Source organism: Ischnura elegans, chromosome 1, assembly GCF_921293095.1.
Source record: "Ischnura elegans chromosome 1, ioIscEleg1.1, whole genome shotgun sequence".
NCBI classification, from domain to species: domain Eukaryota; kingdom Metazoa; phylum Arthropoda; class Insecta; order Odonata; family Coenagrionidae; genus Ischnura; species Ischnura elegans.
In genome coordinates this window covers 90392620-90412732 of record NC_060246.1, presented here as the reverse complement: position 1 = coordinate 90412732, position 20113 = coordinate 90392620, and the positions used below count along the sequence as shown (strand labels likewise).

The 20113-nt window shown below is 38.5% G+C and overlaps 1 protein-coding gene across 1 annotated transcript in view; it reads right to left on the bottom strand.

Moving 5' to 3' along the window:
- Positions 1 to 15266, bottom strand: part of LOC124165667 (glycine receptor subunit alpha-4-like) — a 268363-nt gene extending 253097 nt beyond the window's left edge. The window contains exon 1 of the mRNA XM_046543151.1: positions 13327 to 15266. Coding sequence (XP_046399107.1) covers positions 13327 to 13535 — 209 coding nt within the window. The 5' untranslated portion in view covers positions 13536 to 15266. The remainder of the gene's footprint in view (positions 1 to 13326) is intronic.
- Between the last annotated feature and the right edge of the window lie 4847 nt (positions 15267 to 20113).

Genomic DNA, 20113 nt, shown 5'->3' with positions numbered 1-20113 from the left:
TCAGTAACCAGAATATACCGGATGGCGTGGTTCCTTTAGTAAAACCTGAGTAAAAAGTGCAGAAGCGTCTTACAGTCAAGAAAAGTCAATATTCGATATGGTGTATTATTTTTCTAATCGCTAGTCTATTAAAAATCCCTGAAAAGCATAATAAGCGAAGTGAGAGTGAATGAAAGGTAGCGTGAATCTCAATTTCACGCATGGATCCGAAATTCTCCAGTTAGATTCCTGTACCGCAGTAATGTTATTTTCTTGTTTCTTGGTATAATTTTTGGAAGAAACGTTTTTGAAATATATGCAATAATTTTTGGAACGAATTCATACAAAAATAACGTATCCCTGAAAAATATTAAGTGATGGAAATTTCTTTTATAAAATAAAAGAACAGTGATTTCTTGTCAACGAAAGTGAACGAAACATAGCATTTTAAGAACTAAAAATGTTTCTATCCTAGTCAAATTGAATTTTAATCTAAAAGATATTATGATTCTTTACTGACTGACCTTAGTGATCAGTGGTATATAATATTTTTTGTAATTTAACTTTTAAAAGATAAAAAATACTTTCCTTACCTTAACGAATTCATTTTAGGGATATTTTATGTGGTATAATGTTTTGAAATACTATATAAAGATGTCATTTAAACACTATTAAAATTTTAACCCGAATAATACTAAATCTGATTGTGGTGGTTTTAAATTAAGCAAGTATATCGGCGAATAGCTGGTGTATATAATTTTTGTAGAAAGAGTTTAAATTAATTCAAATTTTAACAAATACGTCCACTTCATTAGCTAATGTTGAGAATCGTGGGCTGCCATATTTATTCTCGCGTCATCAAAGTCTCAGCCCCTCAATTTTCTCTGTTTCTTTTAAATTTGACTGCCAATTTCGAGGAACTCCTTGTTTCTTGAATCACCGCTTTCAAAAAGCATGTTTTCATTTTCCTACATTAATTTTTTTAACATCGGTTTGAGAAATCTTTCAGACGCGAAGGATAAGAGAAAATCCTTCCTCGACTAATACGGTAGCGAAGATCTCAAGATAAACTTCATATATTTTTGAATAAAGTCTCTAAATTTGAATGAAAATTATATAATTTCTTTTTAAAAAGAAAGCGGTAATCTAAGAAAAGGACGCTGCGAAAAATATGCAATAGGTTCAAAACTAGAGAGTGAAAGCAATGTTCTAAAATTAGCCCGCCCGAATAGCTCCAGGGTATTAGAGGATTAACCGTTCGAGAAAGCTGCAAATGATACGACAGAAGTTTTATTTAAGTTCGTGGGAGACTTGAGAAATTCCTCGAATTATTACCCCTGCTACAACATGATAGGTCAAACTTAATCTCATCCTTTTGATTCCATCAGCTTATTACGTTTTGTATTATAGACCATCTTCTGATCACTACTTATTTGCTCGCGATAGCAGTATCTTAGAACCATTATAATAGCATACCACACATACACGTTATGACATCTATATTAGAATTAAGGATGCCATAAGATCATGAAGGTAATGTGTCCCTGACCCATTCGCTATGGGATAAAAGGTGAGAATGGAATTTCCTCTGAAAAAGACTAGATCAACAATTTTAGGAAATTCTCGGAGGAGTAAGTAACGCTAACTTCGTTCAGGATTCACTTATACCTATTAGTGTCTTCCGTTATTTTCCCAAGGTTTAGCCCAAATAGAGGATCGCGACGTAAATACTGCTATGGAATGTGAGTCAAAAAGATAATGACGTGAGTACAAAGACTGTTACCTTGTTTTTTTAGTCGATACATTGGAAGGGAGTATCTCTAACGGAGGAGGATCCCGAGAGAAATGGGAAGCCAGGGCTGAAACCGCTGGAGGGTGATTCAGTGACAGACTGCGTCACCGCCGTAATGGTGAAAGGCATAATGTCGGGGCAATATAGCTTCGCCCCGAGCCAGTAACTCAAGAATTACGCCCCAATACGTTTTTGGCGTCGCAATATTGCCTCCAGAATAGCTCTTCTGTTCTACTCTAGCTTCATTCCAAATTGCACCCTAATTTAGGTCTTTCATATGTTGGTAATGTTCATTTGCTCTGATCTATCAATTTCACATTGTCCCATTGCTATTGTGTGCCATCTATCACTGCTCTAGAGTTCGATGTGAATTACGGAGGCCCGTCGAATTTTCAAGATTTTTCGCGGATTTTTAGTTGCCGTAATGCAATTAAAATGTCCGTGGAATAGGGAAATAGCGCCTATCCCGTATTTTGGAGATAAATTTCGGTGCAATTTTCTGTTAAAATACCACAGAAAATTAATTGCTTGTGTGATTTGAATTAGGTATAACGTTACAACAAGGGGTCAACAATAAGATATGATAAAAGATTTAAGAGAAATTTGGACCGTTATTTCGTCAAACTTGAGTATTAAAAGAATAGATTAAAATAAATAAATAGTTTTTGGAATGGAATGACCATCATAACATCTGAGGTTTATGAAAAGACCACAACTAATCATGCTTTCATGATTAGTTGATGATAAAATTAGTAGTTAGTACAACCAAGGCTTATATCAGTGACCGACTATTTGGTAAATTGTGCTAAAATATTAACAATTCTGCCAAGGAATTAGTATATTCTCGTTGCAACATTTGTAGCATAGCTAAACATAGTTACGCTGATAAAATTATCTCCTATGCATTTATAGCATTTCTTCGAAGGAAAAAGGTTTAATAAAGTTTTTGAAAATCGTTTGATACGTTTTATCACTCTTAATAAGAAAAGGTTGAATCTGCAAGAGATTAGATTGCAAATATTCTGCCCTGAAGGTGCATGTTCCAGAAAATGACGTCATATTGGTAAAACTTTTTTTACGATCAAAATCATTCCCGTCTTGGGGGCGCTTATGATCGTTTTGCGTTGGAATCAAATATTTTTAATTTTTTAGGAAACTTGGCGGTTTCCTAAGTGAGCCCTATACGTTGAGCATTTCATCATTTGTTTTCATGTCTTCACCAAAATTCCACGTTTCCTATATAATCTTATTGGAAAGGCATGATCTTCCGTTCACTCTCCTTTAATTTTTACCGTTAAACTTCGTAGAGAATCCACTACGTCTTAGTTTTATTCGCTTAAAATTACCTAGTAATCCATCTCTTTTAATTTTTTATTTGTTTAATGCCGTATCTTCTTTTCGTCATCAACTCTCAACTCTTCCCCTTTCTTCATTAATCTTTTTATTTGCTTGCATCTCAATTGCATTACCCGTTCACCACACGTGTGCGTCGCCGTAAATATTTTTACGCGTTCAAATTTGTGGAATCATGCCTAAATTTAATCATCACTCTTTCCGTTGAATCTATGCTAAACCTCATGGCCTTAGCTTTCTTTATCGTCCGCGGATATTAGCGGCCTAACCAAGGTACCATACCATAAGCCTATCCCGCCCTATCCTTGGCTAGATCATTAATAAGTGCTAACCTGATTTTTCGTGCTACTGCTCCGCTTACGTGGTCTGAGCTATTATCAAGAGAGAAATAAGTCGCATATATTCCTCTCAAAGAGATAAATATTAGAGTTTAGGTACACTAGTGGTTCTCTTCTACGTATAAAGTTACTGAAATGCATTATATTTTTTCAATTACTTATCTCTATAGTTAAATGAATATTGCTATACTTAATTCACAGAATCTATGAGTTGGAAAGAGAAATTGTTTTCAAGCTTTTTCTGACGTGTCATTCCATGTACATTTCCTAGGATTTATTCAGCAGTTTCTGGCTCTACTTAAAGGAATTTTACCGCGATGGAAGTAATCTACTTCGAAATGTTCCATATAATTTTGTTAATTCGACCAATTTCCGCTCATAGTGTGCCATTGTCACCTGTAACTGCAACCCATGGTGAATAAAATAGAATTTACCCTTAATAATGGCGAAGTAAGTGCCGATATCGTTCGATGTAGTAAAATTGTGCGGAGTGTTACAAATTTTTACTACTCCTATCTACTCACTAGTGTCATCGGTTTTTCTAGGATTTCTCCGACAATCGACCTCCGTGGGATTATTTTTTTCTAATCATATTCCCACAGTGTGTTTTCAGTTTTTTTTTGATGATGCCCCATTTTTAGTGATGCCCTTTTGTAGATGGTGGTATTCACTTAAAAACAATTGTATTGACTAAATTGTAACATTGTGGGAGACGGAGCGTCCTTTTCGTGACTGTTCCTCGAGGAGAGACCGGGTTCCCTAGTTGCTCCCCCCGTTAACCCTGGCCTTCCCTCCCAAAGTAGTTGAACTCCCCGGCGTCTCGTATCTTCTCGGTCTTCTCGACGTTTCCCGCCTTTGTCAAATTGGTAGTGAGGGTAATTGGATTTTTCTTAGAGGCGCCGCGACGGTCGGGGTCCTATTGCAACCCGGAGTCGTAAGATCAAGAGAAGGAAGCGGGCTATCAGATACTGAGCAATGCGGCATCATCATTCGTAGGGATTAGGGTTTGAGTGGTGCCGGGGCTTGTTATCAGGGACGGGAAAATTTCATGTGATCTGCTCTGTGCTACTGCTTTGGTTGATTTTCAACGCTAAAAATAGTTTCCTAATGCTAGTATGCTGAAAATTGAAGAGACACCATTGGGCAATGCCATTTGCGCTAGTAGAAAAACTAAAAACAATGCAAACCTTTTATTTAACATCAATTCCAATCTGTGCGTTGCCTAGTTAAAACTGTGCGGCTACGGTCAAATTTATATGACGTCTCTGCATCATTAGAAAAATGAAAAGGTCTACGAGGTGCGATTTCTGTCAAGTATTCGTACGAAGAAAAACATCTCAGAAGATGGGGAAATTCTATGGTGATACTAAGAGAGAATCGAGAGAATTCGCGTTAGAGAAAGCATTAGCCTGATGGAAACTTAAGTCCAACAATCCTTCAGCCAAGTTTCGATTATTTCTCGCACGAAAATCACGCATGGACGAAGCGTAATACCGCTTTTGTCGGGCAAAAGTCTCAATATGGATACCGCGTAAATTGGAATCCGTGTTCCAGGAATCCGTGTTGGGTTCAGGTTTACTGCAAATATAGTACAACTATGTAGTGTAATACAACCCAATCCAACGTGCCTAATAGATGATGTCAAGTCTATTGAAAATAAATCACCATCTATCTAAAATAAAACCCTGTTTTTAAATTTTTATAAAGTATACCCTGTGAATTATGTCTGAGATGACTTTGGTGACGATGGAGTGAGAAAATTGTTTATAAAAGTAAACACTACTAAAATGCAGGATCGTTTCTTTCTGTGCATCGGTTTGTCATCATAGCTACTCCTTGTGCTCTATTTCCATTCAAAGTCTCATGGTTACCTTTCCGTCCTTCGGCTTAGGCCTTCAAAGACATCCTTTCTGTGCATATTCGCTCCTGCCGTCGCCATTAATTTGCCGATAAAAAATCTACCGGGGGAGATTTTTCCTTACTCTTGATGATAGTGTTGGTGTAATTTGACTGTGGGTGACATAGATTCCAACAAGAATATAACTTCAGCTAGCTATTTTGAATGAGGATCATGAAATTAATGACTTGATTGAGTTAATAAGGATTGAGTTAAATTGATGTACACCAATGGATACTCCAGTTTAAATCAAGGCGTCCTATTCATTGAATTCCACGATATTAAAGAATGTCCTTCTTTCGGCCTGCTGAAATATAACTATAAATGTGAAGGAAACATTTTTCATTAAGTCTATCGAAAATTATAGAGGTATAGAACATTATAACCGAACTTAAATTTTATATCCATCCAATTTAGGAAGTCCTGACAAAATTTGCGGTTCTCATGATTCCACGTCCCTGTAAGTCAAAAGCCGTACATCAAGCTACCTGAAACGAATATTTTTTTAAACGCAAGTTGAGTTTTAATTTATTACATTGATAGACATGAACATTTTCTCAAACAGTGGGATGGTGCAAAAATATTCCTTAGTAATAAAAATTACTTAATGCGTGCATTATTTGAAGCCTAAAACTATTTGGAAATCGTTCATTATTGGTGAAGAAAATTCTAGCGTTGGTTATCTATCCAGCAGGCATGGGAAGATAGAATGAAAAAAAATCGCGATCTGCAATTTATTTTTTTAACAAATTTCTCACAAAGTCATTTTTCGTTCCCATCCTGTTTTTGGCGCCATCATAACCCTTCATCGACTTGTCAACATTTTTTCCAGATCAGTCACGTTCCCATGCGACAGAGGAAACGATGTATCCAGAATAAAGAGGCATATTTGGGGCTGGGATATACCGGTCGTGTCATTGTGTGAGCGGGGAACAAGAAACCACGCGTATGCGAGGACGATTTTGCGTGCGTAGGACAAGGGTACATGGAAGATCGCACCCGTCAATGGCCAGTTAATCATTCTGCAGTACGCCCGGCTGTACTCCGGCGTCAGTATCCTCGCAGGACGGGCCACTAGGGCGTGGCTCAATCGCGGTGTGTATACGGCCACAAGGAAATATCACAATGGGTAAACCTCCGCGACCCACTCCAAAATGGCCCATTAAGACGAAAGATGTGGGTCGGAGGAGTGAACACGGTGGTAGTGGGAGTTATATGCAGAAGGGGATGGGGCGGAAATGACACAGCTGGGCGTAAAAATGTATTCCGTGTGAGGTAATGAAAAAGGATGATACAGAAATGGCTGGGGCGGTATCGCTGCGCGTCCTCCCGGATAACCTCGCCAGCAGGGCCGGGAGACTGTTTTGAACTGATGCCAGCGTATGGAGGGATAAAGGAGATGGTAGGTGTGAAGGGTACAACACAAAAAACTCTAAGGGATACCGAGGAGATGATGCCATTCAACGGATTCCATAACGAATAAAAATGTAGCCACATAATCATGAAAGAGTATTTTTGGACAGGCGATAGAATTTTTTCGCAGAATTTTCGCGCGAGCTGGAGGCCTTTAAAAAAAATTATATTGAATCAATAGATAATTGAAATTCGTCCATAAAAATTTTATTGGAAGTTGAAAATATGGGGTTGGACATTGGATAAAAATGCTTATTTAATTTTACTTAGAAAATTCCTTCACGCAATTTTGTTATCCATTCGAAGTACTTGAACATATTTTTAAAAAGTAATACCTTCAATGGTCTCTAAGTTACCAAGAAGACTAATTTGCATGTCTTCACTGCAACTCTGCCTTAAACCTAGGGGTAATTCTTATATTTTATCAATATACCTGTTCATACAAACTGTAATTTACTCATACTCATACTTCGTGGCTAAACCGGGAACTTAAAATGTTATTACCTTAGAACTGAGCTTTACAGTCATGCTTAGTGAGATGAAAATGCGCAAGTAGATGAAGTACTTGTAAAATGTGCTTCAATGTGGTGAAGGACAATGTTCCCACAGCATATATAGTGTTTGAGGTGAGCATATTGTTTGAGTAGTCATTATAGAGTTCCCATTTTGGTTCGGTGTGATTACCAGCGATATTGTGGCAAGTTTGTCACGCTCCGTTCGGATTAGTTAAAGGTCAGGTTTATACTCATGCGTGGATCTGATCTTTTGGTAAAAGGGCACTGTTTGGATAAGGACCACACCCCATAATCCTCTTATTTCGCTCGTGGGCAGGATGCCAAATTTCCTAAAACCTGTACCTACAATATCCTCAGCAGGCACGTGCACGAATCCGTCACGTTATCCCAATCATCCCCATTTAAATAAATATACAAGATCGCAAATTATGCGTGATCGGTGCCGAGGCTATAAATAAGGGAGCCCGTGGCATTGAAAAATGGCGGAGATGTTTCTTTCGTGGAAATCCGTCGTCTCCCGCCGCCACTCTTAAGGGAGCTCTTAAGGAATCCAACCACGATGGTTGGTTATATCTCAGCGCACGTGCTTGCGGTAGTGCTCTTCAGGACCCGAGATCTTAGCTCGGGAAAGAGAGCGTTGTGGATAATAAAATGCTAAAGATATATTACGGCGGGACTTTGGAAGGATGATTGATTGCACCCGTTGAAATTCAAGCCGCAAGGCGGAGCATCCCCCGATGAAAACAAGTGGTTTATTTTCCGGTCGCGCCGTCAAGAATCCCCCCTTTCGTTCTCTGTCGTCCCATCCACGATGCGTACTCCCGTGCACTCTCTCCCTTACGTTTCATCACAGGCCATTTCTTTCGTATTACGCTTCAAAGAGCGCCATCCCTGGCGTTCGCGCGGTAAATAATATTCAGCGGGACCATTTTTTTCATCGGCGTATTCCATCGCAGTCGTCATCAACGCTGGCGTTCGGTATTTCATGCGGAAGGAAATGCTCCCAGTTCAATAGAAATCGTGATATACGTGCTGCTATCGCTAAAACGGTTCTATATTTGCTTTCATTTGTGTGCTGTAGGGTTTCCATTATGTACGTTACCTGTTCGGCGTTCGAGTCTGTCCACAATCCAAAATGTACGCAAAAATTTGTATGATGCGTAGTTTTTTTGTTTTGAATCTTTATTTCTGTTCTATTCATCGTTCCCTTGTAAAAATAAAATATGTCATAAGGCCTGATGAACAGATGAAAAGAATGCATGAACAATTCGTAATAAATATTGCACACTTATGAATTTTTGGAGCTTTTGAAATATAAAACCATTCTTCCTGTACTCGTTTTTTTTCCCTTGTTGCAACCATCAAATTTTCAACGATATTGCGCGTTGAATTTATCTCTGGTTATCTAGAAGAAAAAACAGCAACAATTTTTACCATGTCCCAACCCTTATTTAGCATTTTCCTTTATTCGGACTTCATTTGTTGCTCTTACTTATTTCACCTTATTCGGCCCCACTGTATGTCGACAAGGAACAGAAATTTTCGTCTTCACAATAGACATCACTCATTTGTTTCAAGATAAAATATTAAGATTCCTGATCAATGAATATATTTTCACGGGTTAATTGAACCTTTCTGTAAATCGCAATAACTGAGAGTTTCCTTTAATTATTGATTGCCATCCCAGCTTTCGGTCAAAAATAATTTTACTCCAAAAAATATTCTCTGCTCGTAAAAAATGTGATTGATGAGTGAAAATGTGCCAGTATTCACTTAATATATTTACACTATAGTACCAGAGGGTTAACTAAGAGCGACGAATTTTACATTTAAACTTTTTTCAATTATAAATTTACAATCTTACATTTTTATCTCTCAATTTACCATCAAATTATTATTATTAGTATTATTTGTCGTTGTTATTAAAAGACAAAAGATTTTGTGACAAGATTGCGATAAATAATGAAATGTTAAGAGCGGTTCATCGAATCTCGTGGAAATAGATAAAATTTACTTTCATGGCTTCAAAACCAATGCCACTCTAATGAAAAAAAAATAAAGATTTGGATTTATAAGGCTTTATAGAGCAGTTAGTATATTTTATAGGACACATAAACGAGGTTCTCTTCTTGCTATCTAAAAGTTATAATCTTACATTCACTTATATACTCACTCTCATACTCCCTCTCATACTCACTCATATACTGACTCACCCAATGAATCAAGGGTTGCAAGGTTAGTTTGGATAAGTGAGAGTTGATCTCAAAGCGGACTAAGGCACAGGCGCGTAAAAGACTCATCAAGGTCGTGGAGGAGGGTTCCTTTCCCTTGGCCACCTCCCGCATCTAGGATTTTCGTAGGGGTCCCGAAGGCTTCAGTGGATCGGGTTGGTGTGGTTGCTAGAGTGTTGGCTTCCCACCCGGTGGGCCCGGGTTCAAATCCCGGCAGCGGCAGAGAATTTTCAGAGACTGCCCGACCCCTGCTTGAATGTTGTGTGGAGGACATTTCAAGCGCAACACTCCGTCCGTCGGATGGGACGTAATGCCGTGGTCACCTTGGCGCCTTTCGTTAAGAGCAGGCTAATGCCGACACCGGGTTTCTCTCCACCCTTCCTTCCACACCATTCCCTCATGGCGCAAATAACGTCAACTGTCGGTCGCCTCCTCCAAATACCACCTACCGAAAGCTTCACCTGGGTTTTGAACCTAGGACCTCTTCTAGTGCTCTAACCACTAAGCTACTACGGCATCATTAATACTATTATAATAAATAAAAAAACTATTTGCTCATTCTCTAAAATTTTTTATCGTGGAAATTCTTTTTTCATTGGTAAGATAAACTGCGTTAATGCTTAACTACGAGCTTAAGAAAATTAGTGGTTCTATTTTTCCAACTACCACACCGATAGAAAAGAGTTAACTGATGAGAGGAAGCGGACGATTTGATTCTGATCCAAGCGTCAGTCATCCGAGCAGTGCAGTTGCATCGTTTCACCGTGATCATGTCAGCTCACCTCACCCTTTGAGCGTCATAATACGTGCCAAGGACACAGGAGGTTACAGTGGGGATTTATTGGGGTTGAGACCGGATCGAACGTTATGATTTACGGTTTTCGACGAGGTTCTGGACGAGGCGATGACTGGCCATAGTTACTGGCCAACCGCCGTCCATTCATTATTTCTGCCGCCACCTGCTTTACTCCGATCAATGAGGCGCGTCCGACGCTGAATTTGTCACCTCGGTCACAATCCACCAATCATTTCTCTGGGTGCAATCTAAAAAATATGATACCTTGAGTAACTGCATCTTTAGGTGGAAATATCTCATACCAAATGTATAAGAATATAGTTATGATCACACCCAGGAAGACTTGGCTTTATTCTAATCGGTAGATTAAAAAGTAAGCTTTGTTGTATTCCACACAGTATTTAATAAAAAACTCAACCAATTTCAACCTTTTCCGGTCATTACCAAGATGACCTTTTAATGTGTGTGGAATAATGATATGTGGAATACAATAAAGTGTACTTTTTAATCTATCATGCCACGATTTAACAATTGAACTCAAAAGCTATTGATATTATTCTAATCGTTCCACGATGAGCCGAAATAAATGTCATTATGTTTGACGTTAAATTACCCTATGGTTATGCCCTAGTCTACTCGCCTAAGTCGGTGCGTTATGATGTAGCAAAAGTTAAAAGTTCACAAAAATAGGATAGGCAACGCGTCAGCAGGTATCCATAAATTCAGTAAATATACACATACAGAAAACCGTGGTAAATATGCTTTACATTTAGCCTCTCATAAATAGCGTCTTGTAAATAAGCTCTTTCCCGTTAACCTGAAATTGTTTTAACACAATAAAAAAATGGACGCCTTGTGCATCTATTTTTATCTCACTTTAATTTATTTATATATCTCGGGTAATTAAGTTAAATTGGAAGCAAATAATTATTCTTGTGTTTGAACGGCAAAGTGGCCTAGGTGAAATTTCTCTAATTTTGGTCGGTTAACAAATTGCTGATGAATATTCATTATAAATTTGGCTAAGGTCAGAGTTTACCCTCATTAGCTGAGTAAATAAGCAAAATGTCTTCAAGGAGATCGTAAGCGGGGCCCAGAAGTCTGCTATTTGAGGAAATTAACGTCTATGCTAATATTTGCTCCATTTTGGCGATGAAATAATAATTTTCAGGGCGCTGTCTTAGCCAAAGACCTTTGATGTAACGTTTTTGGCCTTAGCTGAAGTAGGTTGAGAAAGCTCTCTGAGAATTTTGTTTAATTTGTATCTGTTAATTGAGCATAGAAGAGCACATGACAAGAAGTGAGTTCATTCACTCAATAAAGGTGAAATGATGAAAAAAACAAAGTATCATGAAGTTAATAATTATACATTTAATTTGTATTCCAATAAAGTCGGGCAAAAAATGATTTGATCGTTAAAAGATGAGAGTCTAAGTTAAAAAAGAGTCGCAGAAAGAAATACTGTTATGAAGAGATATGAAGGAATTACCTCAATTCTCAGAAAAGAGCTGGTTTAAATACGTTTTTAGAACTACTATTTACTGGGAACGCATTTTTTCGTTTTACATATTTCTGACCAAGGCACGTTGGTGCATTAAAAATTAGGCTGCATATTAGGTTTAAATCGTTGTTGGCTTCTTTGCAGCCTACCAAGTTGGTATCTTTTTTTAGGATTTACAACATAGGTCCATCGTTGGTTTGGTCTAGATCTAGTGGAATTTTTACATGGCAAAGAAAAGATTGAAGAACGGTGATAAAAGTAACTGATGACACTCCTGATATTGAAATGGTGCGAAATCGAATAATATAAAAAATTCTGTTCAATGTATCATAAAAGTTTACTCATAAACTCTGTTATTCATTTAAAAATTTGCGCTTTTCATTGCACGTGCGTCTACATAGGTGCTATTAAGTTTATTTATTAATAAAAACTTTCCATTCAACCGTAATAGGTATCTCTTCCTGGAAGTTTTTTTTCGTACATAAATTTGCGCAATTAACATATAAGTACATGAAGAAGCCTCTATGTAGTTAAACCTGTTGAACGCAGGTGGCAATGTTGTGAAAAATACAAAAATATTTACATGAATATCACTGAATCATTCCCCAAGGCTATGAAGAAGTTTTAATAAGAGATCTACGACATAACGCTCTTATGATCTTAGTTGAAGTCGTTAAAGAAAGCTGTCCGAGAATTTTACAAAATTTGAATATATTATTTGCATTTAGAAGAACTCACACCAATAAAGGAATTATTCACTTGAAAAAGGTAGCATAAGCTAACTGTAAATGACAAGTTTTTTAATAGCGAAATCCTAAGATTCAAACATAACGGAGTGTAATTTTTCCACATTGAAATAATCGGTTCAATAATAGGTTCGAATGGTGTGTGAAGCATTCAATTTTTACAATCTTTACCCAGTTGAAACCAATTGAAAGTCGTAGTGACATATAAACCAAGTAACATTAAACAATTACTTGCAATTTTTCACGATCATAAAAATTATTACAACCTCGGTATCGATGTTACTACAACTTTGAACTGTTTAGATATTGTGTTTATTGAATGCTCTACACACCATTTTTCCCTTAAAAATTAGGTCGTTATAAACATTATAATCGAGGAAAATTGCAAGTATTTATTAAATGCTAATTGGTTTATATGTCACTACGACTTTTAACTGGTTTTAACTGGGAAAAATTGTAGGTATGAATTGAATGCATTACACACGATTTGAAACTTGAAGATGATGTAGTTAAATTGAAACCTTCGTCGTAACAAATTTTACAATCGTGGAAAATTGCAAATATTCATTTAATGTTTACTCTTTTATATGTCACCACGGCTTTTAACTGGTTTCAACTGGGTAAAAATTGTGTAAATTCAATGCTTTACACACCATTTGAACCTCGGAGATGATGTAGTAAAATTGAAACCTTGGTCGTAATAAATTTTATAATCGTGGAAAATTGCAAGTATTAATTTCAACATTTGAAATTTGTTTTACTCACCCTGCAGCCGATGCGGAAAATCCAAAGGTCAACAGTGCGATGAGCAGAGGAGCAAGGCTTCGGTAGCCCAGAAGACCGGAGAGCCGTCCTGAAGGAGAAGACCACGTCCGGGTCCCCCCCGCTCCTCCCCGCTCACCACTCGGCCGTCCACCGCATCCTTCGTCTCTCAGCCGCCGGCTATACCCTGGACCCAAAGACCCCTTCATCATAGCGATAGAAGACGCGATCCTTTAAAGAGAATATCCGCCTCACGAATTTTCACCCCTTGCTTGCTCAGCAGATGCGAAGGTCCCCGCTGCTAATGTCTTGGCCGAGCCAGGCTATCTCGTGAAAAATCCCTTTTACCCTTTCTTTGTCCCCTTGAATTGATTTCCGAAGGAGTCTTGCACCCTTTATGCAACCGGAAGCATTGGTGTCGGATAATGCTTTATCTCAAAATATTTTTCGAGAAACTTGAGCAATGGTGACGTCGAATTAACTATTGATAGCTCAAGATTTCGGGTTGTTTAAATTCAATTCGGCATCCACGTCTCGTTATTTAATTTTCTTTACCCTCGAAAATATTACTACAAATACTATTGAACTCACATAGAAGCTAGGAATACTATTTGTGGAGTGTTATTAATATTGATAGCAGCAACCTTGGTTTGATTGAACTTGAAGCTTTTAGTTGCCAGCGATGGATTTTTTCAGTCTACCCTCAAGAATATTATCTACTTTATAGTCATATACGATTAATCCTAATGCCTTAAATATATCTCTATGATAGCTAAGGTTAATGAAAATAAATATGTCCTAATGGTGCGTACAATTCAGCGACATAATGCCATTCGGATTTCCTTTATGACATTCAACATTAAACCGTGACAAATTAAGTCAACGGAATGCTCTCTGGAGAGCGTAAAATGAGTGGATTTGGCTTGATGCCAAAACATACGGACCAAAAACACCCTGTTCCCGTCGCATTCCCTCCAAAGGCCTTTTTTCGCAAGTTTATTCCTCGGCTAAGAGCTCTTCCGACACCTCAACAGGTCCATTCATTTCTCCCCTCATTTCTTTCACGTAGGTATTATGTTAATTTGGAAGTTGTGGCAGAATTTTTACTTATCTGAAAATATGTGGCCATTCTGACTCGTTATTTTCTCTGCAATGACAAAAAACAAAACGGCCGTTAACATGAAAAACTGTTGAGAAAATTATTGTTTGGGCCACGGAAAGCGAATGAACTTAGTTCTTACAGATGTAATGATGTTTCTTGCGCGATTTAGTTATAATATTTGCATTTATAGAGGCGCGGGGGAGACCGTCACTGGCGTGTTCATATTTTATTTACCGCATTAAAAAACTATCGTAGGAAACCATTCATTTTCCATCACACAAACGACATCCGGACGGAGGCGCAACAAATTCCTCCCCTTTACTAGCAACTTCCGCATCCGGACATTGGGAGTCCTTCCCGTGAGCTTTACTATTACCCACCTCTTCTCAGAGGATATCGCACTTGACCCGATTGAACCCACCGAATGAAATACGATCACCTCTCGAACGAACCCAACGCGTCCGTGGCAAACTTCCAGCTCGTCACGTCCTCTCTCACTCCGTGAGTGTCCACTTCCGAGAAGAGTGAGGTCAACCCGCCCCCTTTCGATTCGAAATTATTCCCTCCGAAAACCGGTCAACTACACGACCCACTGGAACTCCCCCTTTTTATGGCATCTGATGGGGACTACTCTCTCTCTCTCTCCGAACTAAACTCTCGAAGTTCCTCGGCGGCTTGTCGTTGAAGGATCTGTCGTTGGAAGAGGGAAAAGTCGAGTCCTAGGCGTCGTGTGGCCTCGGTGGTGACCGCCGTTGGCGTCGTCTTCGACGTCGTGACGCCGCGGAGGGTGGTCCAGGCGCTGTCGGTGTCTCCCTCTGTGCGGCTGTTGCCGTCGGGACGGGCGAGAGGGATCTGAGCAAGCCCCGCCCTCACTCGGCCGCCGGAGAGGGCTCGAAGGGGGGCGGGGGGGAGGGGGGGGAAGAGTGTTGGCGGTTGTTGAGATGAGGGGAGGGAGGGGAAGGGAAGCGCAGGGTTTTGGGCGAGTGATGAGGGAAGGGCAGGGTTGGGGGAAGTGTTGAGAGGGAGAGCATATCGCGAGGGATACTTTGTAGGCATAATGGGGGGAGAGGTTGAAGGATAAGGGAGGGGTGAAACGAGATTTCTTAGTCCGTGCATTTTTTCCAGAAAAAATGTTTTGGTTAGCATACATGGTGTGTGAATTTCTAATCTTGGCCATGAATTAATTTTGGCAAAAAAAGTATTGTGACATTATTCCCCCTTAATTTTAATTACAAAGAAATGTAGAAAAGATTGTGGAACATAGAATGACATGTGTAATATTTATAACCCTGCCACGTGAACGGCGGTGAAATATACAAGAATTGCCATGAGAAAATATTACCCTGGACCGGGAATCGAAGCATTGGCCTTTGGCTTTCCGGGCCATTACGCAGACCACCAACAATGCGCAGACCGCAGGTTCTTTGAACCTAAAGAACCTGGATATTGTAGTGGTCTGCGCAGTGGCCTGGAATGCCAAAGGTCCGAGGTTCGATTTCCGGTCCAGGGTAATATTTTCTCAAGGAAATTCTTGTATATAGAATGACACAATTAAGCTATGTCGTTTTCTTTATAATTCAAGGAAACAAAAACGCAAAATTGATCAGATTTGTTCTCCCGCTTTGATTTCATAGTATTATGCTATTTTCAACAAATTTAAGCCATATTTCAACTTACTTGGTGGTTAAGTCCCCCATGCTTGTGTACATTAATAACTTGCAGAAATTCAAATCTTCACCAATCGTTTGCTAAGCGCATATCGAGAGCAAAACTCCAATGACTACTTGGTGAAAAAAAACCAGATTTATGATTACAATATTCTCTGCAGTATTGGAAAAATAGATGCGGGTTGTTTTTGAACGTAGATGAGCTGATGGTAGAGATGATAGTAGATGGCTGATGAGTGAGAAGATAAGGCTCAGCGAGTTGTTCTAGGAGTTTAACCCTGTTAGTGCTATCCTTCTTCCTGGGGTACTGGCGACATATGCGGACGGTATTTTCATAAAATGTAGCAGCTAGGATAAAAACATAACAGAGCTATTTTGTTACACATACATAAGCGGTTTTTTTTATTATTGAGGATAAACTGGTTAACATGGAAAAAATATTTTTTGTGCACTGAAATAAAATATATCAATGCAACAAGTTATAGCAAATTAAAAAAAATGTATTACGTAAGAGCCGATATATCGGCCCGCCGCACGAAAAGGGTAAAAGAAGTTGCGGTTTTGGTATTGTGGACGATAGTTGCTATGGGTGAGGGTAAATGGGAATGAGAGTGAACTTTGGTAAATGATCGGTGTCCTAGTTACTCCTCATCCTCTGATACTATACTTGGACCTAATTGCAAGAATTCAAAATTTGGCTCTGAATATATTGTGATATAAATGTATTGTGACGCTATTCCCCAATAATTTTAATTAAAAGGAATGTAGAAAAAACGTCTTTTCTCAAACGAACTTGCCGGTTTTTGAATGAAACGAGGGTTGGATAGCGGAAAGTCAGGATTTTGGCGGGACATGAAGGGTTTGCGAGATGCTGTTGGAGGGGTGTCGCGACCTCTATTTACAGTGGGAGAGGTGGGCGAAGGTTTTGAGGGAATGAAATTACTAACTCTTAATGTGATACTTAATATGCAACTGCCATAGGAGCGATTTCAAAATGAATATTTTAAAATTTTGCAATGACCGCCGTGAACTGGACTCTAGGGAGCAGTTAGAAATTTTAAAAGTTATTGAAAGTTAGGACAGTACTCTTATAAATGAATACCTCTACCCATCCTTTTCCCCTATTCTGGCGTCCGTTTTAAAATTCATCTAGTAACTAGGTAACAATAAGATAAAAAAATCATAATTAGCGTCTGAAGATGATGGTAATTCATTGAAACCCGGGTCGCGCTCTGATATAAAGAATAAGTGCTATAAGTAATTTTGTATATCCAGGAAAACTTATTTGAGGGAATGGGCGAACGGAGACCTTAAGCGTATGGCAGCGTGCGATAGAGCGCGCTCCCCTAAAGTCTACTACACCAGTGTTTTTCGGGAAAAAGGGAGGTTACCCCGTTTTTCCTTCTTGCATTTTAGCGTTTTCTTCAGTGATTTGCTAAGTGAACAAGTGCTGCGCTTCGAGCTGTATTAACTTTGCTTACCCTAGAAGCTTCGCGCGTCCAGAGGATTGAAACACTTAGTTTGCCTGGTATCTGAGTAAAGGTGCTAGGTCAGTCTGCAAGTTCTTCTGGCGCATATTACTAAACGTATTTTGTCGTGCGTATCATTGAGGAAAAATTCAATGCAATATAAACTGCAATTACGGTTCCGACGGGAGTTAAGGGCACTCCTAGTATAAACACTTATGGAAGAAGCAAAAATGGTGGGGGATGTGACGGATAAGTGTGTTTTTGCACGTTTTTTGGTATCCTTATGATTTTTAGCAAATCACTTAGGTAAAAATTGATCTTTACATCATACAATCTGCATTAACTCAGTCAATTCTGGGAATCGGTTACTTCATTGCTGGGAATATTTTTTAGTCAAACCCTCGGCCTAAATGGAGCCGTTTTTTTGTCCTATTTGTTTCCAGTGAGCGCAAGAAACCAAATCTATAGCAGAGAGCGAATAAAGGCATTTGTCGAAGAAAATAAAATTACTTCAGGCAGTTGGTGCTGGAAATATAGGAATAAAAGTGCATATGACGGTCACGATGATGAAGGGTCTTTATTTGGTATTAATATGTTGTAGAGTTAGTACAGTTTCTAATTGCGCCTGATATAATTAAGTAATGGATTATATTATTGGGGTGTTACATTTAAATAGAAACCAATGCCACGGTGTGTTAGGTTTGTGGCCCTAAAATATCTGTTCGGAATATTTTGGAACACATAAAAAGGGGGCCAGCTGATGAATCCACGTCTAATCTCGGCTTATCCCTATGATTATGGTAAATTTAGAGTTTGAAGTGCCGTTTTTGGTTGTCGTTTGGAAATTAATAAATAGAGGGTCAGAGAGTAAAAATAATCATTAGTTAATCTCAATCATCATACTATTATCAGTGAAATAGAGGAGATTTGATTTGGGATTTCACTTCAGATATAATGCTGGGAGTAAGGAGGTGTTGAAGAAAAACAAGTAGGACATACACAGTAGGTTTTGGTGAAGGACAGGATTAGTGACCGACGCGCCAATGCAATTATCAGGAAATCCAAATGCATGAAATGAATGAAAATTTCTTGCTGGTAAGTGTAAAATTATAATGAGCAAATAAGAAATGTTTCATCTCATTGGCATAGAAATTAACATTGGAGCTGTTCCCATAACTTTGAAATAATCTAAAAACATTTTCAATTTTCATTACTGGTATCGATGAAAAACTTATAGATCGATTTTTAGTGATAATTGAATCGCTATTCAGCGGCAACGAGATTAATAATGAAGCCTTCAGCCTTGATTGCTTGGGAACAGCTGAGCTCCACGTCGAGCTTTATGGTTCGTATAATAGGCTGCCTACGGTACATAAAATATTGATAGACTGAGCAGCAATTGCCAAAGATTCCAAGGAAGAAAAAGAAGCATTATAGGCCGCGAACAAAGACACGAGTAGATTCCGAGAGCACCATGTAAGAATATCCTCAATGGTTTCAAATAATGGTGATATCTTTCGGAGACTCCATTGAACGTCTTACATATATATTTCAACCATAACGGGGGTTAAAAAAAAAAGAGATCAGCCTACCAGGTGTAATGAAAAATCTGCTTATTTCAAATTTGCAGAGCAGTCAGTTGTGGTGACATCGGACGACGATTTCATTTTTGTGATAAAATTAAGGTGTTTTTTTTGGTATAAATCTAAACGTTAATCTCCGCAATACCCTTTACCTCAGTCACTTTATTCGATTAACGTAACTCATATAATACAAGGAAGGAAAAATTTCAGTAAATGTGTTGTAGTTTTTCCCATTTGGGTAACCCGCCGACTATGACGATAGTCGCGTGTTCGAATCCCGTCATTTCCATGTCGTAAGTTCTATCATTGGTTTTAACTGCAATTCATTTATCTTTTAACTTAAAATTATGTTGCTCTAAGTTCTCCACACACAATCGCAAATCGCTATGACTTCTATGTATAGAGATTTTATAAAAATTGTTTAAATAATAACAACTAAAAATTTTTCAAATGAATAGATAGCGTAACAATAATTTAAAAATCAGATTAAGATGAACAAAGCCAACATGAAATAGGGTTTTTTATGTTACCAATTTGGTAAAATAACGGCGTTATTAATTTTGGCTGGCTATTCTTTTGGACTGGGTGCCGCTGTGCTGCGTTGTAGTTAGCGTATGACAGCTTGGTACACAAGGTAGTGAGAGATCCGATGATACTGCACGTAAAACTACCATATTCTCAGTAAAATATGCTTCACATTTTGCCCAAATTCACACTTGTTGAAGGGAAGGTGAGAGAAGGAAAAGAGTGTTCCTGCGATACTTTGAAGCAGGTTGTGGAAATGTGTATCGCATCTTTGAAGTAGGTCGAGGATATCGCATGGGAGTGTTACATTAGCGATGAGCGATGATGGAATTTTCAGTAATCGGCTTGCTGAGACCTTTGGTGTAAGTATGGCTGCATACGCTCCTTGAAGTATACTGCGTTTGTGGAGATTAGGAAAAGTGAACTTTATTTAAATGAACTCAA